At 31.6% G+C, this 25,529-nt stretch overlaps 1 protein-coding gene across 3 annotated transcripts in view; it reads right to left on the bottom strand.

Annotated features, from left to right (window-relative positions):
- The window catches only part of LOC145180945 (NACHT, LRR and PYD domains-containing protein 9-like), a 137,245-nt gene that overhangs the window by 90,027 nt on the left and 21,689 nt on the right, over positions 1 to 25,529 (bottom strand). For 2 of the 3 annotated variants that reach the window (XM_090076245.1, XM_090076247.1), the window contains exons 1-11: positions 16,249 to 16,611; positions 14,710 to 14,964; positions 13,591 to 13,847; positions 12,497 to 12,754; positions 11,373 to 11,702; positions 8,585 to 8,779; positions 8,366 to 8,443; positions 7,673 to 7,833; positions 3,326 to 3,626; positions 2,994 to 3,047; positions 371 to 1,708 (exon numbers count right to left, since the gene is read on the bottom strand). In XM_090076245.1, the coding sequence (XP_089932371.1) occupies positions 371 to 1,708; positions 2,994 to 3,047; positions 3,326 to 3,626; positions 7,673 to 7,833; positions 8,366 to 8,443; positions 8,585 to 8,779; positions 11,373 to 11,702; positions 12,497 to 12,754; positions 13,591 to 13,654 (2,779 nt within the window). In that variant the 5' untranslated portion in view covers positions 13,655 to 13,847; positions 14,710 to 14,964; positions 16,249 to 16,611. Of the gene's footprint in view, positions 1 to 370; positions 1,709 to 2,993; positions 3,048 to 3,325; positions 3,627 to 7,672; positions 7,834 to 8,365; positions 8,444 to 8,584; positions 8,780 to 11,372; positions 11,703 to 12,496; positions 12,755 to 13,590; positions 13,848 to 14,709; positions 14,965 to 16,248; positions 16,612 to 25,529 lie in introns of those variants that run through there. The other variant, XM_090076246.1, reaches the window with a different exon arrangement.

Here is a 25,529-nt window from a genome sequence, read left to right as displayed (position 1 = left end):
TTCCATTTTTTATTATAAAAAGTTGGTGTTTTTGTTATGGACAAAAACAATGAATTACAACAAAACTACAAAAAAATAAAACGATACTTACCTCCTAAACGCTTATATAAGTCTTTTTCCAAATAAACAGATTTTTAAATTTTTCATTTACAACTTTTTTTTTAACATAAATATCTATGATGAATATTTTTTTAAATATTGACCTTTAAAATTCCTTTAAAATTTTACTTCGAATAACTTAAAGGATAATTTTTTATGTGAAATATTAAAAGTTTTAAGTTTGCAACTTCTTTAACTTGAACAATAGAGATATCATATATAAAAATATAAATGATATGTAATGTAATTAAACACTTTTTCATAAACTTACCGAGAACAGCATTTAGTAATGAATTCCTTTCTTCATTTGAATTCTTCAAGTTAGCAAGTAATCTCACATAACATCTTTTGTTTTCATTTGCAAGTCCGCAGATCAGAGGCAAGCAACTGCGCAACTTTTCGTTACATATAATTTCTTTAGGACTCAAAGAAATGTGTGCATGAACTGAAGCACAAAATTCCATTAAAGTGAGGTGAGCAAACTGATATTGATAACCCAGTTGTGATTCAACTCTTTCGATGAAACCCAAAAGTTTGTTTTCAACTTCATCAAAGTCACAGACAATACCTTTCATTTCATCTTGGGAGAAAAGAATTTTACCTTGATTGAACAACTCCCATGCAACTTTACAAACTCTTAAAACATGTTGCTTGTTACTCTCACTTTGCATCATAAAATGAACTGTTTCATCGGTTTTACAAATATGATTTTGAAAAAAGTATAAAAAAATGGAGCAATACAACTCAGTCATAGTGCTGAAAGAAAAAGAACCACTTGCAGCAATAATTGCACACATTGCTGATAAATAAAACGGAACAGATGCCATGGATTTAGCATAGTAAGACTCTTTAAGAACACTTTTAACTTTTTCCTTTTTGCTGCCAATTTTTTCAATAAACTCATTAACCCCCTTGTCATTTAAACCTATTATTTGAATGGTTAACTTGTCTGTACAGTTTCTTACTTTATCTTTGTATTGTGATATAGCTCCGACTCTTCCAGCTACAACACATTTGTACTTTTGAATATTCAATGCTTCTGCTAATGCATAAACAATGAGCAGTTTGCTTGGGTTATAAGGATTATGCTTTGTTAATTCATCTAAGTGAGCAAACTCATCCAACCCATCTATCACAAACAAAACGGAAAAATGCTCACAAACATTGCACTCTTGAAAAATATCTTCGTAGAAAACTTTTAACAGTTCATTTATGTTGCCAATGTTTTGAAACTGATTTAACTTTCTACATTCAAGATATAAAACAAGATCCACATTTTTCCATAAATTACCTTTAGCCCAGTCCAGTAAGCACTTTCTGAGCAAACAGGTTTTTCCAATTCCAGCAATACCAGATATCAAGAGTAAAGATAGTTCCTTTGAAAACACTTCCTTAAACTCGATTGGCTGATAGTTTAATTGCCTCTGAAGAAATAACTCTCGGTCAGCAATACTAACAGTGTCTTTTTCCACTTCATCTGCATCAACTACAGTCAATTCAATGAACTTATCTAAGAGTTGAACTTTAGCTGGAGTTTTTACTAAATGCACAATTTCATCCATTTTTCCATAAGTTTTAAGATAATGTTTTTTCAGTGCTTTACTCATTTCTAAAAGAACAAAAAAAGAACTTTATCTTAGGTTTCTAAAATTTAAATAAAAATTAATGCAAATCAAATAACCTGAACAAAAACATGAATAGGATTTTGTTATCATGTTAAAACTTAGTAGAAAGTTTGTATAATTTTGTTATCTTGTCAAAATTCATTAGAAAATTTCAAATAAACTCCCAATACAAGTGTCTTTTAAAAAGTAACTTTGTTTGGAGTTGTAAGTTTTTCATTTCTTAAAAGTTTGTGTTACACATTACTGCATTTATTTTGTAAATAACACATGCTTCTGTTTATATTAAATTACTTGTGGATTGCTTTTTTGCAAATATGATCTCATTTCAATGTCCATTTTTGTTATGTTACTTTTAAGTCTGTTTCAATGTTTATCTTTATTTTGAAAACTATTTACTTTTGATTTCTTTTCTATTTTGGAAGACTTTGACTTTCTCTTCTTAAATATTTATTGTTTATAACAGCTTTATATTTAAAAAAATAATTTTTAACTTACTCAATAATATATTTTGTGTAATACTAATACTAATAATAATAATAATAATAATAATAATAATAATAATAATAATAATAATAATAATAATAATAATAATAATAATAATAATAATAATAATAATAATAATAATAATAATAATAATAATAATAATAATAATAATGATAATAATAATAATAATAATGATAATAATAATAATAATAATAATAATAATAATAATAATAATAATAATAATAATAATAATAATAATAATAATAATAATAATAACAATAATAATAATAATAGTAAAAATAATAATAATAATGATAATAATAATATTAATAATAATAATGATAATAATAATATTAATAATAATAATAATAATAATAATAATAATAATAATAATAATAATAATAATAATAATAATAATAACAATAATAATAATGATAATAATAATAATAATAATAATAATAATAATAACAATAATAATAATAAAAATAACAATAATAATGATAATAATAATAATGATAATGATAATGATAATATTTTACACTAATTATAATTTTTAAACATTTCAAAGCTAACATGAGTTCCATTACAACTGATTTGGATGGAAATCATGTCATTCAATCAAAAAATATTTAATAGAAATGGTTGAAGAGGAATAAATTTTGAATGAGTTAAAATCTCACCAATAAAAATAATATTTTGTTGATGTAATCTGATGGTTAAAAATATTTAAGCAATCTTCAAACAATAAAATGTTGCCAAATAATTATTACACATACAACAACTTACTTTCTTTTTCTTTAATGGATGGCTTAAGGGAGTTTTCTGTCTCAAATGATTTATCTAATAAGTATATTATCAAAAATGAACAAAACACTTAAACATTCAAAATATTAATTGCATAAAACAACATCAAAAAGTAAAATACAAAAGAACAACTTATTAAGAATCTTTTTACTATATCTACAAAGTTACGAGAATTTTCAGATTTTCAAAAAGAAAAAGAAAAAAAGAAAATGCATTACTACAAACTTCACTTTAAATTTCTGTACTAGAATATTTAGAATTTCTGCACTTCTTCAATTTTTACTTTAAATTCATTAAAAAAAAAAAGTTTGTACTTGAGTTCTTTTCCATCACACTAATCAAATCTTTTCTATTTATGCTGTATATTGCTTTTGCTAAAACATTTAATGTAGGAAACTTTTGCTGATTTTTCCATGCACAAAACATTCTGTGTGCCTTTTCTTCTGTATCATAATAGTCAGCATCTATGACATCAAGTTCACTATTACTGACTGATAAAAATTGTCCCAATTTCTGCCAGTCATTCCCAACCATAATTGCTAACTGTAACAGAAGTTCTGAATTGTCAAAAATATCACTCATTTTTGCATGATCTTTGGACACATTGTTTTTTTCCTGAAAAAAATCAACTTCACAAATAATCTCTCAACATTTCCAAAACCAGTTGTTAAAAGTTTTTGTTTTGAAATAAAAATTATTATTATAATACTATAAAAAGTAAATTCAACTATGATTAAAGTAGAGTAAAAAGTAAAATAAGAATTTCTCAAAATGAATACAATTTTATTTTTCAACTTAACAAGATATCAGAACATGAAGCAAAAATTTTTTTTGAAAATAGGAAATTTAAAATTTATAATTGCATATAAAATTTTTAGCTTTATATAAAAAAGTTAGAAGTTGAGGGAGGAGGAGGGGAACATTAATGACTTGTAGACAGCTAATTTTTATCTAGTTACTCAACTGAAATTAAAAATGAGTATTTTAAGTTTGCTACTGCCTGCTTGTAAACTGTTCTACCACTATGGTAAATGGTCAAACTCCTCTTATTAGCCCTTATGCTTAAAAAAGTAATAATATGTAGAGACCGCCGATTCGTTACTGTTTATCGGTTTGCGGATTGTGCACCGAATTATCTATGCTAAACGGTTCAAACTACTTACGGATTGATTTGATCCGAAAATAATTTATCGGAAAATAATTCGTTAAAATTTTTTCGGATTATTTTTTCGGATTGCAATCCGATTCGATACTTTCGGATCGGATTGCAATTCGAAAAATTTTTTTCGAATTGGAATCCGAACCGATATTATTTTTACGGATTTATACGGATTCAGAATAAAAAAAGCTTTCGAATTAAAATTCATTTTTATTTATTTATAATATTCAAATATACAATGAAACGAAATGATTTCCTTGTTAAGAAATAAAAAAAAGTCAAAATCACACTGAAAGTTAATCATTTTCCAAATTCATTTCCTGGCCACACAATGTCTTGAATTTTACTGAGTTGCTTAGTGTTTTCTTTCATATATACCAACATCTCAACCTTTGAGATTGAAAGATTGGTTCTTCTAGAGCTGTATATATTCCCTGCTGTTGAGAAAACTCTTTCAGATGTTGATGATGCAGCAGGTATACAGAGGTTTTTTCTGGCCAGCCTTGACATTATTGGGTAAATATACTGGTTTTGTTTCCAGAATTCCAGTACATTTGTATTTGCTGGAACTGGTTTTGAATTCAAATACCCCTCAATTTCAGTAGAAATGGCTTTCTTGGTGCTTGTTTCACCTCCAGGATTAATGTAACCTGCACCAAACACTTTCTTCCTCAGTTGTTCAGTGAAATCAAAGTCGTCATCATCTTCATCATCCAACATTGAAGGGGAAGGAGTGCTTTGGCTAGCCAAAATTTCTTTTTTTGACAGTTCTTCCATAGCTTTTTTTACTGCAGTTTTGACTACTTCAAATTTTTCCCCCTCATCCACAAAGCACATGCCCTTGCTGTTAGGATCTAAAAAATGAGCTATAGAGAATTCAATATTCATCAACTCCCCTTCGAATCTTTTGTTTAAATCTTCATTGAAGTAGTGAGCAAGCTCTGATAACACCTCGGTTTTTGGCTTGATCGTCTCCCTTGCTAATCTTCCTCTGATGTTGTATAGGCAATTAATAACGGAACAGATGCTAACATTCTTTTCACTGCTGCATTTCTCAGAGAATTCTGAAAAGCCTCTCAGAAGCCGGATGACAGATTGAATAGATTCCACTTCATCATCTGTTGGTAAAAGATCTGTCAACTTACAACCTCCAGAAACAGTAGGGTTCGGATTCTTTAAAGAATGCATCGCCGGAAGAAGATCCACCACAGACTCCATTTGATGGAGGTCAGAGTTCCATCTTGTGGGGCATCTCTGTACTAACTTCGTTCTGGAGTTTTTTAAGGCTTTGGCAGCATTAACTAAAGTCATAGCTTTTTGAGACGACTGGTTGAAGTGACCTACTAATTTTGTTATTTTGTGGTTGAGAATTGACCATTTTGGACATCTTTTATCATCGACAGCACCACTGACAACTAGATTTAGACGGTGGTCGACACACCAAATTGCACTTTGAACCCCAATTGATTTCCTAACACCTGCTTAGACATTAGCTGCACCGTCGACTGTTATCCAGGTTTTGACTCAAAATCAAGTTCAAGTTTGTTGATAGATTCATTGAGCTTCTTGGCAATATTGTCGGCAGTATGTTGTTCGGGGAAGTAGGACATTTCTACCAAGAAGCGCTTTAATTGGAACTTTGAATCTATATAGTGGAGTGTAAGGCTCATGAAAGACAAATTGGTGTGATCAGTGGTCCACACGTCGGATGTAAAGGCCACTCCATCAAGATTTGACTTGTCTGAATTGAAAATGTTTTTTACTTGTTCCTTGATGAATTTAAAAAGGAGAGGAATGTATTTTGTAGATATATTCTTTGCTGTAATGGCTCTGAATTGACCGTTGGTTGCAGTTCTCATCATCCGGGTGAATGCGTCAGTTTCTACAATAGAAAATGGTTGAGTGTCCTCAATCACCCATTTAGTAATGTCAACAACAGTTCTTATTTGATTGATGTCAGTAACTTCCCATTCAGGTTTGGTAGCCTGTTTTCTGCCTTGCAGTGTCTGTGTGTTGGAAGTGCCACAAGTTCCACTTGGTCCAGGCTGTGGCGATACTGGTGTATCTTTTTGTGTCTGTGGACATCTCCTCTTTTTTCCTCTTTCTTGTGTTTGTTCAAAATCTGAGTCTTCAGAGGCAAGCTCATCAAAAATGTCTCGTATTGTTGATTTTTGCTTGTCTTTCCTTTCTAATTGTTTATATAAATTCAAGTGGACTCTTTTCAAATGGTTCCTTAAAGGACTTGTGGTGCTTTTATTGATTAAGTATATTTTGCCACAGGCCTTGCATTTTGCCTTGTTTTCCTCCACATTGTTGAAGAATTCCCAAATATTAGACAGCTTAGGCATCTGAAAAGAAAAAAAAAGTGAAATGAAAAAAAAAAAAAGAAACGAATCGGATTGAGTTTGCCATATCGGATCGGACGAATATTTCGGATTATTTATTGAATTTAAAATCCACAAAAACGGATCAGATTGTTAATAAGGATTACTTTTCGGATTAAAAATTCGAAAACACGGATCAAATCACATTTTCGATTTACTGACTTTTTATTGAAATATTTGGCTCAATATTTCCTTAATATTTGCCTTAATAAAACGTGATAGTTTTTGATGCATACAAACAGTTTCCGAAAAAGAACTAATTATTTATTAAGTTATTTGAAAATTTTCCTTAATATTCGTCTTAACAATAAATGATATTTTAGAGGCATGCATAAAGTTTTCAATAAAAGAACTAATTATTTGCCTTAATTATTGAAATGAGCGTAACAATTTTTCAAACTAGTTTTTATCTCTATTTCTATTTTTATTTCTGTTAATATTTAAGTAGAAGAAATATTACAATATAAATTTTATCGGACCAATCCACTAATTGAAGCAATCCGCAAAGCGAAATAATTCGCAAAGGAATTCGATCCACAAAAAAAAAAAAAAAAAAACCGCAAAAATTCAGTTTGAAATATTCTTAACTTTTAAATCAAATTAATATAATAATGGCTTACCGTAATAAATGTAGGTGAAGAATAGTAGACTTGATCTGTTGAACGAATTGTTGTATGTTAAGATTTCCAAATAGAACTGATTGAAAATAAAAAAGAAATCCACTATTTATAGGACGCGCACATAATAAAAACGTAATTTTTTTGGACCACACCATTTAATGGTGACGCGAACGGAACGCGATTCGTATAATTCGCTAAACGAATTAAAGTTAAATTGATTTGTAAAAATTTTTCGGATTGATAATCCGAACAGCGAAGTGAATCCGCAAAAAAAAAATTCGCTAGTGGTTCGTAAATTAGTTTTCGGATTATTAATCCGAAAAATTTTTACGAACTGACTATTTTAATCCGCAAAATAAGTCGGATTGGCTTTTTGCGGATTTTACGAACCGAATCGGCGGTGCCTAATAATATGTATAAAGCATAATATATATTTTAAAGCATATGTACTATAAAGAATGTTATAAAAAACATAATTATGAGTTTTAGCAAAATTACCTCATCATCATCAGCAGTTGAATAATCATGAAGCGCAGCAAGTCTTGGTGGTCCTGTATTAGAAGATGATGATACTGCAGGTTGTGATGAATTATTATCAGTTGGTATAAAAACAGCTGTTTTACCACTTTTTAAATCAACTTGAGCTACCAATAGTTTATCTAAAAGTAACAGTCCTTTACAGTTTAACATTATGAATACTCAAGGAATACATTAACTATTGTGATGCTGTAACTAATAATGGAGTGATGTGGAAAAGATTATGGCCAGTGACATTTCATGCTCTAACACCTTTTTAAAAAAGTCTTATGATTTTTAATAACTACATAATACAATGATATATATAAATTAAGATGATAAAAGAATGCTGTGGGAGCTTAAACATGGCTTGAAATTTGAAAATCAAAATTCGTGAGATTTTCATGAAATTGCTTCACCATCAATAACTAATCAACCATGAACAGTTATATTGTAAAACATCATTGTGAAAAGCATATCCACAATGGCATTTTACAATATTGCTGGAATAGCTACTCAACAGTCAATACGGGAAAAAATATGCTAACTGGAGCCAGTATCCATGACTTGTTTCAAAAATTTCTTTTTCAATAATTCCATAGAATTATGTTTGAAATAATCTATTTTTTAGTTGATTCTTCCTTAAAAAAGCATTAAAAAATTTCAAATAAATACCTAGGAATTTTGTTTGCTCTTGATATAATTGAAAATCAACCTCTGATGACTCTTCTTCCTCTTTGTTTTCTGCAAAACCTAAAAAGTCATTTTATAGAAAAATCAACAATTCATTCTCTGGTGCAAAAATTCTATTGGCTTAACTCTATAGAATTATGTTTGAAAAAATCCATTTTTTAGTTGTTGCTGAGAAAGTTTGAAAAAGATTCATTCAAATACCAGAAGATTCTGTTTGCTCTTGGTTTAATATAGTCTCATTGTCATCAGCAGCTGAGTAATCATAAAGGGTAGTGTATTTTGGTGGTCCTGTATTAAAAGATGATATTGGTGCAGATTCTGACAAATTGTCATCAATTGGTAAAGAAACATCTGTTTTACCACTTTCAGAATCAACTTGATCTACTGATGGTATATCTATAAATAACATGCACACTATATATAGTTGAACAATACATATACTCAAAAATTACAAAAATAATTTTGATACCAGAATTAATAATAAAGTGGTGTGCAAAAGATTATGGTGTATGAGATTTCATGCTCTAACTTATTTTTAAAAAGACTGATGATTTTTACTAACGATGAGATGGTAGTATAAGAGAGAGGAAACAAAACAATATATTAAAAGAACATTATTTATGTATGTATATTTATTTATTGTTATAAGTATTATATTAAAATGAGAAAAAGATTCTGGCCACATAATAAAAATTGATGCAGTGGGGCATTCAAATCCATCTTTACAAATAAAAGTGTGTTGAATGTTTACATTTAGTTCATAGGAGGTTGTGGGAGCATAAGCATGGCTAGGCATATAAAAATCTGAATTCATGAAAGAGTAATAAAATTTTTATAGTGAGAAAAGACTTCTTTTAAAATTGCTTCACTATAATTGATAAGTAAAATCAATTGTGAACCATAATATTATAAAAAACACTGCTGTGGGTATGGTTTTAAAGATCATCCTTGCAGTTAGGGTTTGCAATCCAGATATCTGAATATCTGATTGTCCTGATAATTTTGACTATTCCATAATCCAGATATTTTTAAATAAACAAAAAAACTCTTATTCACACAAATGGAGCAAATCAATACACATAAAGTCAACAAAAAGTTTCATATTTTTATTTAAGTTTACAATCTTTCAAAGCTTTTCTTAATTATTAGATATTACTATGGCATTTTAAGTATACATTAAATATTTTTAATCAAAACCACTTCAATACAAAACTTTATAAAAAATGTAAGAGATGTCAGTAAACATCTTATAAATTTTTTTTAAAGATTTCTTTGATCTAATTTTAAATATGTTGATCAGCTAAGAAAGTTTTGTAAATGAAAGGTTTCCATGTAAAGTAAAATACAAGCCATAAAAGTTTTTTTAAGTTTTTAACATATTTCTTTTAGTTCTTTTTAGTTTGGTATATTGTTTGTTATCATATTTGCTTATTATTATTGTAAACTATAATAAATGTTATAACGGTTTACTTGTAATTGGATTTTAAGGCAGTTTATTTTAAAATTTGTTACAAGCAAAGTAGTTTAATAAGTCACTTATTACACTTAGCTAATGATTACCATTTATCTTTACATATTTACATATTACATTTATTACTAATTTTTAAATTTCTTACACTTAAAAAGTTGTAGCAATGTCAAAACGATCTGGAGTTTGAAACCATTTTAAGAGAAATGAAAAAACTAGAGAAATTGCTTTCTGTAAACACTACAGTAAACAACTAGAATATAAGGGATCATCTAAAATGCCACTTCTTAATCATTGAAAAATTCACACAATTTACAAATATTCTTTATAACCTATATGTTACTACTGAAAATTTGTGTGAGATAAATTGTGAACAAAACAGACCATCAACTTCTGAAAAAGTTTACAAGTACTTACGTTGACAATTGTAAAACATATTTCTGAAAACTAAACTTTGAAAGAAATTTTATTGAAATGTGTAGCAAAGGATGGTTTTTCAATGAATTCCATGGTGAAATCACAAGTAATAAATGGATTTGTTACAAGTAAAGACTTTAGCATACCTAAGAGTTCTAATACTCTAACAAAATGCATTCTGAAATTTTATGAGATAAAAAAAATACAAACAAACAGTTAGTATTATCAAGGATCTTAAAAAAAAAACTTTAAATTCTGTTTTTGAAGGATGTAGCCTATTAAACAATATTAAACAATGGTATAGGGTGACCTACGCCGACGTTAGGACGAGATAAAAATGAAGAATGCGTCATTAGCAGCCTCTTTAAAAGAAAAGTTAATTAAAGATTAGTTCATTATAATTGGGAGAACCAGTTTTTTAAGAATTGTTCTTATTCTTTAGAGAGAGAAAAATTTTTAAACCTGAAGTTTATTGTGTACAGGTATCATCAGCAAAAACTCTGAAATTTTTGTGTCAATTAACTTTTATTGCTCAAGTACTTTTTTGACATAAATATGTCAAGAAAGTACTTGAACAACAAAAGTTAATAAAAGTAAAAAATATTTTAAAAATCAATACATTTTTATTGTATACATAAATATCTTATTTACTTTATTGTACAATTTTTTAACTACTATTTACATAAATGTATTAATGTGTTTATTAGAGCTTTTTTTTTTCTTCTTGTTTGGCTGCTGGCAAATTTTCATTTTAATTTATAAAACAACAAGTATATTGTGAATTAGTTTTATTAAAACATTGACTAGTAATATTTTTTGCTGATTCAAATTGAACTTCAATTTTAAAAAAGAGAAATATTTTCATTTTCTCTATAGAAAGTGAAATTCACCTGAGGAGATTTTTGATGCTTTGTTAGGATTAAGTCAGCTTTTTGTATTATAATTTTTTATTATTATTTCTACAAGTATGATAACTATTTAACATAAAACTTTTAATGGTTTTGAACATTCTCATTCTTTTAAATGAAAAAGTAAAAACAGCATAAAAGTTATAAAAAATGACAGTTAGAAATAAAATGGTGAAATTGATTTTTAAAAAGATACCATTTACAAGAACAGGTTCTTCATTTGTTTCTTCTTTTCCTTCTTTTTTTTCTTCTTCTCCTTTTCCATGACAACCTTCTTCATATGCTGATAAAACATTAAATCTTTTCATTATAACCAGAGTACTTTTTATCAGCTCTTTAAAATGCAAAGGATTAATATCAAAAAGTTTTTCAAGCAATGCTTTCATTTTCATTTGATCGCTATTACACTCTTGGTCAATATTCTCTATAATACAATTAATCTCGTGTAAACAGGCATAAATAGCAAAACTCTTCCAGTCAGAAGATGCACGCTCAACCAATAACTTTATTACAGTTTCAGAACTTTCTAAAAGTATTTAAAAAAAAAATAATCAAAATTAGGATTTAAAATTAGTTTAACAGCTACGGATTGAAAAAGAATTAAAAACTTGCTTTTTTAACAAGTTTTTTAATAAGTTAAAGTTTTCAAGACAAAAAGAAAATCTGAATGCTTTGTCCTCAAAGTCCTCAAACAAATTTTGAAAATGTTGTCAAAAAAGCAACTATTTAGACATTCTTTGAAAAATTTGTATTTACTTTTTACACATTTTTCACACTACATTAGTGCCACTGATCGAGTTTGTTGTATTTCAAAAACTAACATTTAAAAAATAGTCCTCAATCAAATCATGCTAAATATCAAACCAAACAGCCAAAATTTGTATGATTTGATGGCCTACTGCCTGAATTAAACTTTGAAAAAAAAATTACTATTTAAAATAATTAATAATAGGTAATTTCAATAATTATTAGATCAATGAGGTCAATAAAAGATACTTATTAGATCAATCATGGTTAAAAATATAAAAGTTAAATAAGATTTAATTTTTTAAATTTAAAAATTTCATCTGGTCATGATGATGGTGTTTTGGAATACTTTTATCTAAGGCTAATGACAAAAGTTATTGATACACTAATTATGATAAAAGTGTTTTTGTGAAAACCAGGTTATTTCATTGGCTGCTGACAAGTTATTCACTTTTGTTTCAAAATTTATCACTGAAAACTAAAAATCTGCATTTTATTGAAAGTTCACCATTATGAAAGAGTTTTAAAAATCTACAATATTACTGAAAAGAGACCAGAATAATTGATTCTTACCAAGCAAAGCTATTTTGAACAAAACATCAAATCTGCTAGCAACTTTGAGAGAATTTACAATCAACTTTTTATAAGTTGAAGGAACAACTTCATAGAGCTTGTTTAGGAATGCAGCCATTTTTGATTTATCATTGTTGTAACCGCAGTCAATTTGTTTTATAATACTATCAATGTCATCCAGACATGTGTAGCGAGCCAATCTCTTCCAGTCAGCAGATACATTCTCAATTAAGATGCGCTTAACTGTTTCATCATTTTCTAAGAAAAGAATCATTTCTTAATAATCAAACCATTCATAAAATAATAAAAAAGGAAATTTGATTAATTATAAATGTTAATATGTATGCTTAGTAACATAGTAATTTATATGCATTAGGAATATGTTTTTATAAATCAAGCTGCATGCTTTTATTTAGCAGCAGCTTTTAAAAAAACAATCAATATCTTTCTTTTCAAGTTTTTTATATATCAAACAACTTGTGAACGTTATGTCTAGATTCACAAAAACAAAACAGTGTAAATGACTGATTTCAAAAAAACTTACTACAGAAAAGTATGAAAAGTCAGATATCAGGAATATTTTCATAAATAGGATCAACTAAGAAAGTAAAATATTATTTTAATGAAATAGAAAAGGAAGCGTGCTATTACCAACTATAAAAAAGAATATTAATTCAACTTGGGTTTAGAAACAACAGACAGTTTTGAAAGACTTGAAGATACCTCCAGCAACAAAGAAAATTTCAGAGGAAGAATGTTGATACGGAGCAGAATGAAGAGAGAAAGAAGCAACAAAGGATCAGTTTTGAGAGAAAGAAGATGAAAGCTGGTAAATGCTTCAGGGTTCTGAAGTACAGCCATTTTATCCTTTCCAGGAGATAATTATAAAGATTATGCTGTGCCTCGTTGTCAAATTTAAATAGGTTACATAGTTTTGAAGAAAAGATGCCAGTTAGGTAAATGCTTAAGGGTGCTAAAGTGAAATGTTTTATATTAACAGTTTTCAAACATAAACTTAATAAAACAAACCCTAATAATCACTCACAACATTTAAAAAAGAACTTTGATATAAAAAAATGAAAATATAATCTTACCATCTAATGCCACACCAAATAAAATATCGTACTTTCCTAATGAACTAAGAGCATTTCCAATCATTTCTTTGTATTGTATGGCTTATATTCAAAGAGCTTTTCAAGAAAAGCTCCCATTTTAGATTTATCATCCTCATTATCTTGGTCAATATGTTCAACAATAGTTTCAATGTTGATTAAATGAGTCTCCTGCGCAAATATTTTCCAATCAGTTGATAAATTTTCAATCAAGAAGTTCTTTACTTTTGAAAACTTTTCTACATACAAGAAAAAAAAAAATCAAATATGTAATACATGCCTGAAATAGATTAAACATACCAACTATATCTGCGTATATGCAAAACGAAAATACAATTGCTTAAGATATACAACAATATTTCAGGAAATTCTATTTATAGAAATCAGTGAAATAGAGTACCGTAATAACAATCAGAATCATGAGTCAAAATAAAAAAGTCAAAATCAATTGCACCAGTAGGTTTAAGTATTCTCCACATTAAATTTTATATTTGATTACTGAGTCACATGTATAAAGATAATTAGTCACTTTCCATAAGATTGTGGATGCATTTAAAATATTTTTTGGGAGCCAGTTTAAACTTTTAAAAAGAATGACTTCCATTTTTAATATAAAAACTCCAATTTTCAAATAAAACCTGTCAATTGTACATATTGCAGTGTGCAGTGCATAAAATACAGATAGCAATATCAGCAAAATGTGTGCTGTGTCTTTCAAAACATTTGACAAAATGTTGTTGAAGTTGAAAAAAAATTGTTGAAGTTAAATGTTGTTACAACAACTCTTTTGTTTTTTACATACAATAGAAATGTAAAAAATTTATTTTAAGTCTTAATGCTTCAGTATGTTGAGGCACACCACAGTACCAAACAAACATACATACCAAAGATAACTTTTTTCTGTTACTAAACATTTATGAAAACCTTTCCTAGAAAAAACTGCCAAAGTTGTTTTCATGAAGCAAAGAAAAGCCTGGATTTAGTTTGGGAATGTATCCTGGAAATATAGAAACATTGTAAAATGATTTTGTAGCAACAAATCATCATACAGATAAAAAGTTGCATTCTCAACCAATACTGAGAGAAAACTTTATCACTTACCATCCAATGCCACACACAACAAAATATCAAATCTTTTAAGAGTATATAGACAGTTTGCAACCACTTCATAAAAGTTCAGTGGATTGATTTCAATAATCCTTCGAAGAAAAATTTTCAGTTTCAATTGATTGTTAACTTTGTTCTGAGCTTCTTCTATAACGCTGAAAAAGGCATTCAAACAGATTGTGTGAGCAAATCTCCTCCAGTCAGACGATACTTGCTCAACCAGAATCTTTTTAACTCTTTCATCTGCATCTAGATTTGAGGCAAGAAAAATATTTAAATGGAAGTTTTCTAAGGAAAAGAAAGTTACATCACAATTAAACAATTAGACATTAAAATATATTACACCACAATAAAAAAATTCAAAACCTCCTGATTAAGAAACTAATTTTATTTTGAAAATGCATTCTGAAAACTGCTCTTTTCTAACTTTGAAATCAAGACGCCTTCAATTTTGTAATTAATTTCAAATATTTATCTAAACATTTGACTTCAAAGTTACCTGTTCTATAAGAGGATAATTTTTCAGAAGCACTCTAAGTTGCCTGAAACAATCCAATGATAAATTTTTGCATTTAAATATTTTTAATTTTTATTCATTAACTCTAATAATAATAATAATAATAATAATAATAATAATAATAATAATAATAATAATAATAATAATAATAATAATAATAATAATAATAATAATAATAATAATAATAATAATAATAATAATAATAATAATAATAATAATAATAATAATAATAATAATAATAATAATAATAATAATAATAATAATAATGATAATAATAACAATAATAATAATAATAATAATAATAATAATAATAATAATAATAATAATAATAATAATAATAATAATAATAATAATAATAATGATAATAATAATAATAATAATAATAATAATAATAATAATAATAATAATAATAATAATAATAATAATAATAATAATAATAATAATGATAATAATAATAATAATAATAATAATAATAATAAAAATAATAATAATAATAATAGTAATAATAATAATAATAGTAATAATAATAATAGTAATAATAGTAATGATAATAATAATTAAAAATGATAATAAAAACAATGATAATAACTACAACAATAGTAATAACAAATACATGCATACATACATACATACATACATACATACATATATACATACATACATACATACATACATACATACATACATACATACATACATACATACATACATACATACATACATACATACATACATACATACATACATACATACATACAGTGAAATTAACTTAAGCATATAGAAATTTGAAGTTTCTCTTTCAAACAAAAAATGACTAAAAATACTGTTTTTATTTTTGTTTGTTTTTAATATTAATAATTATGCATAGAATAGTTCAACAGCATATACTTTTAGTCCAAATAAAAAAAAAAAAAGTTCATACACTCTGAATAGATACATTTAATACCATTGAAAAACCTGAAACATTTTTCAGGCAAAATCTAAAATAAATGTTTCTAATAATACATTTATCATACCTTCATGATCCAAGCAACTTGCTGGTAAATTGTTAGGCTCAGTAACATTGTAGAAATAATCATCAGTTCCTTGGAAGTCAACAACACTTTGTTTATTACTTGTTTTGACTGAAGTGTCACCCATTAATCTTAATGTGTCAAAAGAATATTCTAAGTTTTAAACTGTTTAATATACAATAATATAAATAATAGTAATCAAATAACCATCTGAAAACTTAGTAAGTTCAACTCTTATCTTTGGACAAGGCTAATATAGACTAGCAAAAAGCAGCCCGTAATACGGATTATGGTCGGTCTGTTACTTATTTTATAGTGGCTGTTTTCCACAATACTACTAGAAAAGGAGAGTTCTGGGACAAAACCATTTTTGGTTCCCGTTTCGAGTTTTTTTGATAATTGAGGGGTGTGAAAATGTTTTGATCTCCGTTTTGTATTTTTTTGATAATTGAGGGGTGTGAAAATGTTTTGATGATTTTGGGGTGTCTGTAAAACGTTTTTTTCATGACGATCACGTCATGAAAAAAGTTTAATGGGTGTAAAGGTGTTTAAATCTTGCGCGAAAAATTTCTTTTTTTCTTTGTTCATGCTCTTGTTCTTGTTTTTCTTCAAGAATGGACTTGTACAGTTCAATTTCGCGGTGACCTAAACCTTTGTCCCTTAAGTATTCAATGAATTTAATGCTTCTGATTTTTCCGTCGTCGTTTCGCAAGATTCTCATTTTATTTGGCCAAGAAAAAAAAAATTTTTTCACAAAATTAAATTTAAAAAAGGGATGCTTTAGAATGGGGAGTTCGGTCCGAGAAGCAATCCGGATCCGATGGATTCGTAACGTTTTCCGCTTTTGATGTAAAGACCGTCTCTGACGGAGCCTCCTTTGATCCAGGGTGTTAAAAATAATCCGTTTCCTCTGTGAGTGCCCATTTTCATTCCGTGTCCATTTTTTTTGACGTAAACGACACCCCTTCCTGAAATTTTATCGATCACAATGGACCCAAGCGAAGAGGCAGCTCCGCCTAATAAACCAGTGGCAACAACGGGAGCGGCTCGAGCAGCAAGCATTCCCAATAAAGGTAAAAGAGCTCCGATGAATCCTCCTTTGACATTTGCGTTGTGTTCCACTTGAGTCTTGCTCATTTTAATGGTGACTCCAACTCCTCGATGGAGAGCGTCCAAAATTTGTTGGTGTTGTGTGTGTGTCACAAGCAAAACGTCGTTTCCGTGGAAATCCTCTCTTGAAATCCGGATGCTAACGGGTTTTCCTTCCATCATGGATTTTTTTTATTTTTTCGATCTGTCCCTGGGACACATTTAATTTGACACAAATGTAGTTGCTCATTTTTTAAAATGCCGGAAAAAAATATTTATTTCACTTCTCGAATGTGATATCGGATCGTGATGTCCTCTCCGCGAAAGTCGATTAAATTTCCGTTTTGATCGACAACGCGTGTGATCATCGTGGAAATTTCAGGTACCTTGACAGGGAGGTAGACCAAATGGGTGGGTCTTTCGATGATTTTGAATCCAGGACCGACCGATGGGTAAAAGGAGTAAATGCAATTGAGTTGTGAGCCGTTGATGTAGGCTGATCCAATTACGTTGTTGACGATTCTGATCGTGTTGACGCTTGAAATCCTGACAATGTCGTCGGACTCGTATTCTGAATTGGAGTCCAATTGTCTTTTTGTGAATCCCAAAAGAGAGGCGATGCTGTTTTCGACGTTCAGGTCCATCAAATAATTTACTCCGAGTTTGACGGTTGATTTTAAAGTGTTTGAGTTGGATCCGATTTTGATGTTTTCAGGTGAGTAGCTGATCTTATTCGCAGCGACGTAACTTGCGCTTTGTGACGCGTAATTTTTGATTGTGTTTGAGACGGTTTTTTGCAAATAATTGTTGATGTCGATGATGACGTAGCTTCCTTCTGGAATGACGACGTTTTCCCAATTGACACCGTTGGTCATGCTGTACCTGAAAGAATTGTTTTTGCTGGTGATGTTTGGAAAGCTGTTGTACGTCTCCAGGCCTAGAAAAGCCATCTCGTAGGTTTTTTCTTTTTCAAAGACGATTTTGTCTAAAAATTCTGTTATGATTACGTTGGAATTTCCATCCACGTCGATGATGATGCCAGACATTTTTTTTTAATGGGTGAAAAATTTTTTTAAAAGGATTCTTTCGGAAAATAAAAATCGTCGAATCCGCTTCGATATTTTCCCTCGTATTTTTTTGAGGTTAAATCGATGACGGCAAATCCGTGGTGTTGAGACCAACAACGCTTGCAAAATTTTTTGAATTCTTCTTTTCCCATGTCGCTCGAAACGTGGTCTCGAAAAATGTGGTCCATATTTTTTGAATCTTGAGGAAACAGACAAATGAAATTGGTGTTTTCTCGGATGGTTTGTCGTGGGAGCATGAAGTAATTTTGAGCGAGGTAGAAGCAGTCGACGTTGGAGTGTCTTCGGCGGATGTAATATTTTTCGCACTTGTTTTGCTTGGTTAATTGAAGGTCGTCAAAGATCATCAAATTGTTTTTTGTTGAATCGAGGTCTTCAGGTTCAAGAACATCGTCAGCCGTTTCGAAAAATTGGCAATTCATGTCTTCGGTTTCGGAAAATTTTTTTGAAAGGTCGTTAATGACGCACTCAGGGTTTAAATTCAATTTTTCCATTTCGTTTTGCACCTTGAACAAATCGAAATGATCTTTTTTGGCAAATTTTTTTCGAACGAGCTTTGAGTATTTTGTACTCGGGCTGGAAAAGAGATTTCCCAAAGACCTGCAAGTGGTTATAATCCAGCCATCCAGGCTTGAGCAGCAAATTGAGAAGCAGCGTTGTTTTTCCGCAACCGGATTTTCCAACGATGATTCCTCGAATGCTTTTCGGCAAAAGCGGGTTGTTGTCTCTTTTGCTTTTTCCAATATTCCATGACAAATCGGTCACTTCCATTTTTTTTGTTTAAAAAAATTTTTTTTTGTGTTTAAAATGTACTGCGTCAAATGCAAAAGAGAAACCGAAACCATTCATTTGAGAAACGAGATCTCAAAAAACAACAGAAAAATGCTCAAAGGAACTTGCGAGTCTTGCGGAACGACCAAATGCCAGTTTGTTTCTTCACATGCGCTCAAAGAATCATCTTCGCATGGATCATCTTCAACAAAAGGGGGAGACTTGGTCGAATCGATCAACAATTTTTCAAAAAAAATAAAGCTTCCGTGGGCAAAATTTCCAGGAGAGATGCACATTCCAGGAATGAATTTTGCAGGACCTGGCACAAACCTGGACAAAAGGCTAACATCAACCGACATGTATCAGGAGTGGAGCAAACCGGTGGACAGAGTGGACAATGCGGCATATCACCACGATTTGGCATATAAATATTTAAACGACGTTCGAAGCAGAAATTTGGCAGATCAAATGATACTTGAAGAAATGAACTCCATTCCAAACCCCACTCAAAAAGAAATAAACGAAAGAAAGATCATCGAGCCCATCATCAAAGCCAAAGCCAAATTCGGATTAGGCGTCTCTGCGAATCCAAAGGGCTCTAAAAAAAAAAATTTTTTTCAAGTTTGAAATGGACGGATCAGCTTGCAGAGGAGCTTCACAAACCGGTCATTCGTCATTTTAAAAAAAGAAAAGTGCTTGTGAACGACATCGACGAAATATGGGCTGCTGATTTGGTTGACATGCAATCGTTTTCAAAGTTCAACAATGGTGTCAAATATTTGCTCATGGTGATCGACGTGTTTTCAAAGTATGGGTGGATCGTTACGTTGAAAAGCAAAACGGGTCTTGAAGTGGCTGAAGCGTTGAAAAAGATTTTTGGTGAAAGAAAGTGTGTCAAAATGTGGGTGGACAAAGGAAAAGAGTTTTACAACAAGCACGTGAAAGCGTTGGGTGTTCAATTGTACTCCACTGAAAACGAGGAAAAAAGATGCGTCGTCGAGCGATGTAACAGAACGATGAAAGAAAAAATGTTTAAATATTTTTCAGCCAACAGCACCAACCGATACATTGATGTTTTGGACGAAATGGTGAAAAATTACAACAGCACAAAGCACTCGTCCATCAAAATGACACCAATTGAAGCCAGCGAGGAAAAGAATAGAAATATGGCCTGGATTAATCTGAATGGAAAGATGCCAAAAGAAAGACCAGAGCCGAAATTTTTAATAGGAGACAAAGTGAGGATCACAAAAAAGAAGCCCCATTTTGAAAAAGGGTACACACCGAGATGGACCGAGGAGGTTTTCACAGTGTCCAAAGTTCAGCGAACGGATCCACCCACATACAAAATCACTGACACCAACGGTGAAGAAATTCAAGGCACTTTTTACGAGCAGGAGATGCAAAAGACGTATCAAGAAATATTCAGGATTGAAAAAGTCATTCGCAGAACAAAAAGCAAATTACTGGTCAAATGGAAAGGATATCCAGACTCGTTCAACTCATGGGTGAGAAATGATGAACTGATCCGTTTGAAAAAAACGAGTTAAAAAAATTTTCTTTTCTTATTAAAAAGATGAATTTCGTGACGGTTGGAAATTTTGACGAGAGCAAATTGTCGGTTGGAGAGGTTTATTCCGCAACCAAGCCCATTCAGTTCCAAAAGATTCCGCTTTTTTATGAGTACCCCTCTGGGAAAGCACCTTTCATTTTGAGGACACCCGTTTTGTTTTCTCTGGGTGTGTTTGAGAACTGCAATTTTGGAACGAAAGAGCTGGAGGGATATTCCATGTCCTTTCTCGGTTTCGACGAGAAAAAAGGGATGAGCGAAAAAGAAAAAAAGTTCATCGATGTGATCGAAAAGGTATCAAAATTTCTTCGCAAAAAAGTCAAGGAAATGACTCCAACTTTGAAAAAGGGAGGGAGAACAAAGAAAATAATGACAGAGGACTTGTCCATTTTGAAAAAGAAATCCGATAATCCGAATGAATCGCCCATTTTTTTCGGAAAATTGTTCACAAAGAAAAACGAGGAAGGAATTGAAGTGTCTTCTTTGTTTTTCAAAAAGAAAGCGAAAGAGCTGGTGAAGGTGAGTCCTTTGGAATATGTTCGGCAAAAGTGCAACGTCGTTGCCTCTTTGAGAATTGAAGGTGTTTTTGTGGGAGCACAGATCGAGTCCATTCAGGTTAGAGTTCCAGAAGTGATCATTGCGAAAAAGGTGTCTTCAGTTCAAAGCATCATTGGTGACGATTTGGATTTGGGTGAAATGGAGTCTGACGAAGAGATGTGAAAACACGAAAAAATGGAGTCTGACGAAGAGATGTGAAAACACGAAAAAAAATGAAAATAAAATGAGTTAAAACATTTTCTTTTCATATTAAAAATGCATGCCCCTCACAAGATGTACAAGAATGTCGCGTCAGCAGAGAAGCACGTTGACTCGAACCTGGACATCTCGAAAATGTATTTGGAGCACATGGATGGCAGGATCAAAGAGTTGGAGCGATTCAAAGAGTCGGACCGGACCAAAAATTTGGAAAATTTGGTTGACAGGATCAAAGAGCTTGAAAACCTGGTGGAGACAATCAAAAACCTGCAAAAAGAGACATCGCAAAATATTGTTGTGGCAAAAAAAGAGTTGGATCACCCAAACTGTTTTAACATAAACGGGCACCATGAAATTTTTGCTCAGAAGGACATTAAATTTTCAGCTCTTTCTCTGACGACAATATCGTTATCCGCTGGGTTGAGTTTTGACAGAGGCATCGCTGTCGTCACTTTGATGAACAAAATAAGTGACCAATTGAACTTCTTCAAAAACGATGTGATTTTTTCAGAGTCTGTGGATGACGTCATTTTGGATGTGAGCAACAACAGCACCAATGACGTCATTGTCAAAAAAGGAGAAAAGCTTTGCAAAATAAATCACATCGATTCGAATTAAAAAAATCTGTCTTTGTTAAAAAGATGGAGATAATCAAAAACACTGAAAAAATTTATCCGACTCTTCCAACAGCTCCGACGGATTGAGGTCACATTTACAGGCTTCAAAAAATAAGCGAGATCCAAAAAGAAATGGAGGATGAAAAAGTGAAGAGAATGGCTTTGAGCAAAAAGTACCATCGAGTGTCGAAAATCATTCGTTTTGCTGACGATGGGGTGCAAACGGTGTGCATTGCTTTTGGGATTACTGGTATTGCCCTTTTGTCAACCGTCGTTGCCACCCCAGTTTCGATTGCGTGCGAGGGGATTGCGGTTGTGATGGGTGCTTTGTCCATTTTCGGAAACCAACAAAACAAAAAAATGATGTTGAAGGCTGAAAAGCACGAAAAATTAAAGGTTCTTTCCGAGTCAAAATTGAACACGATTTGCGATCACATTTCAAAATCGCTCATGGACGGATTTGTGAGCGATTCCGAGTACAAATTAATTCTCAGCGAGCTTCAAAAATTTAAGGTCATGTCCGAAGAAATCTGGACAAATGCAAAAATCAGCATTGACGAATTGACCAAAGAGACGTTGATCCAAAAAGGAAGAGAAGAAGCCATTCAAGCGTTTAACAACATTTTCAAAAAGTGAACGCAAACGCAAACGCAAACGCAAACTCGTTTGTGTTTAAGTTTTTTTTCTCAGTATTTTAAAAATGGAGTTCTTTAAAATACACGACCCGAAAAAGAGAGATGAGATTGTCAAAGAATACATGGCCAACCGGGAAAAGCTTTACAATGAGAGCCTCAACCGGAACGTTTCAGATGTGAATTATCAGACTGATCTGTCCAAGTTTTTCAAGCCACTGATCGAGAGCAACGAAAAGGTGCAAAACGAGCTGAAGAGCATTGCATACAGAGAAGTTGACAGCAGTCCACTGTCTTTGACTTATCCAGAAAGCCCATCTGAAAGCTTAAAAGGTGCTGAAAAAACGTTTGGAAAAATGAATGTGGGAAACATTGCTTTGGAATATTTGTCGAAATATGCAGCCAAAAAATTTTCTACAGATCGAGTTTTTGGGATTCACGCAAAAGAACGAGGAAAAATGTTCATTGAAAACAAAGAAATTTTCATCAATGAAAACGACATCATTATTGATGGAGAAAAGTACAAGGGGACGATTGGTTTTTGGGAGCTGATTTCAAGATCCAGACCTGATATGACAAAGGTAACAAATGAGGAGTTGGGAAATTATGAAAAAAAAACTGGTCGAAACACATGCGATGGAGAGAGAAGGGAGACCTACCGCTCCAAAAGCTTCGAGAAGCGAAAAGTGGGACAAGATTGTTTCAAAAATTTGGGAGAAAAATTACACAAAAACGAGGGGAACAAAAGGTCGTGGAGTGATCATTCTTCCGAGCGATCCAAATGCTCTGGTGCAGCGACTCAGTTTGAGCATCGCCGCTGGTCATGCTGGAAATATTGCATCGAGAAACGAAGCTGTTGCCATTTGTGACGAGCTTTTGAGGCAGGGGGAAATCAACAAAGAGGAATATCGATCGATTCAAAAATTCATCGAGTCGTGAAACACGAATTAAAAAAAATTTTCTCATTTTAAAATGCTCATTGTGAACAACAGAAGATATGTGAGAAAGAACGTTGTTGGAGGAGGAGGATTCGTTGACACGTTTAAAAATTTTTTGAGGAGGATGGCAGCCTCAAACGCATCGAGATCTTCTCTTCATTTATTGAGAAAGGCAGCGGCAAGCGAAATTGGAAGAGAGGCCATCACCGCAGCCAAATCTGCAGGAAAAGAATTGGCCACTTCAGCCATTTTGACCGCCAAAGACGTTGCCATCGACAAAGGAAAAAAAGCGATCGACAAAGTTTACGCAAAGACAGGGACAGTGAATCCGAACCAATTGGTCAACACGATTGCAAACGAAGTGGCAAATGTTGATCCATACACATATATCAATCCAATGGAAGAGCTGCACAAAAAAATGTTTAGTTCGTCCATTCGTCCAAAAAGAAAAATGACGAAAAAGAATGCGACCAGAATTCAGGATCTCGTCAAAATGGGGAGCGGGCTTTTGATTGCGTGATTTTTTTTTGACGCAGGATTCGCAAACGAATTAAATTTTTTTTCCTCATTTAAAAAAATGATAAACACCGACAGATTGAGAGTTGACGAAATGCCCGAGTACGAGACCGGCATTGAAAAAGTTGATTTTTTCGAGTACCTTCCAACAAACCTCGACTTGAATTCTTCAGGATCAATTGTCTTTGAGATTGATTGTCAGTCTGTTCTGACAGTTCCATCTGATGCTTACATCCTCGTTGAAGGGGTTCTGAAAAAAGCAGACGGAACCGCTTACGCAGCAGCAGACCAGATTGCTCTGGTTAACAACGCCATCATGTATTTGTTCAGCGACATCACTTACGACTTGTCAGGACTGCAAGTGGAAAGAGTCATGTATCCAGGTCAGGAAACAACCATGCTTGGATTGCTGAAATATCCTTTCGGTTTTCAGCTTGCCGATGGTTTGAAGCAAATGTGGTACAAAGATACTTCAAACGCCACCGGAAACTCTGGATTCATCGTCAGACGAGACCACTTATTTGCAGACACCACCTCCATTGGATCATTTTCTTTCAGGATCCCTTTAAAGCACATTTTTGGTTTTTGCGAGACATACAACAAAGTCGTTTACGGATTCAGGCACACCATAACCTTCACAAAAAAAGAATACGACGACGCCATTTACAGAGCTGGGACTGTTGGTGCAGGGGCGATCAACATCAAAAAGTTCAGACTTTTCATGCCAAGGCTTGAGCTTGATGTTTTGAAAAAATCCGAGTTTTTGAATTTTATGACAAAGAAAATCACCGTTCCAGTTGCTTACAAAGCAAACAAAGTCGAAAGGCAAGCCATTCCAGCGGGTCTCACAGAATTCACTTGGACCCTTGGAAGGATCACGGACAAAAGCGTTCCGAGATATATCGTGTTTGGTCTTTAGACAAACAGAGGGTCAAGTCAAACCGCAAATCCAGCCGTGTTCGATCATTGCAACATCAGCAATTTTTTCGTGACCGTCAATGGGATCAAATATCCGAATTACAATTACGACCTGAATTTTGGAGAAAAGAAAATTGTCATGGCCCATTCCGACGCGTTCTTGTTTGATGAAAAATATTATGGCACAAACGAGCTTGTTTGCCAATCCGGTTTGACTCTGCTTGAATATAAAAATTTGTATCCGTTGTTTTTTGTCGACATCAGCAAGCAAAAGGAAAGAGTTGTTTCCGAAACGGCTGAATTGGTTGTCAACCTAAAGTTCAGAACGGCAGTGCCAGACAGCACCGTCATTTTCGCAGTGATCGTTTCCGACAGATTGACGCAATTTGTTT

Source organism: Hydra viridissima, unplaced genomic scaffold (genome assembly GCF_058129835.1).
Source record: "Hydra viridissima isolate aposymbiotic clone 2 unplaced genomic scaffold, HvirCarnegie_v1 scaffold_1, whole genome shotgun sequence".
NCBI classification, from domain to species: Eukaryota; Metazoa; Cnidaria; class Hydrozoa; order Anthoathecata; family Hydridae; genus Hydra; species Hydra viridissima.
This window is presented reverse-complemented; position numbering and strand designations above follow the sequence as displayed.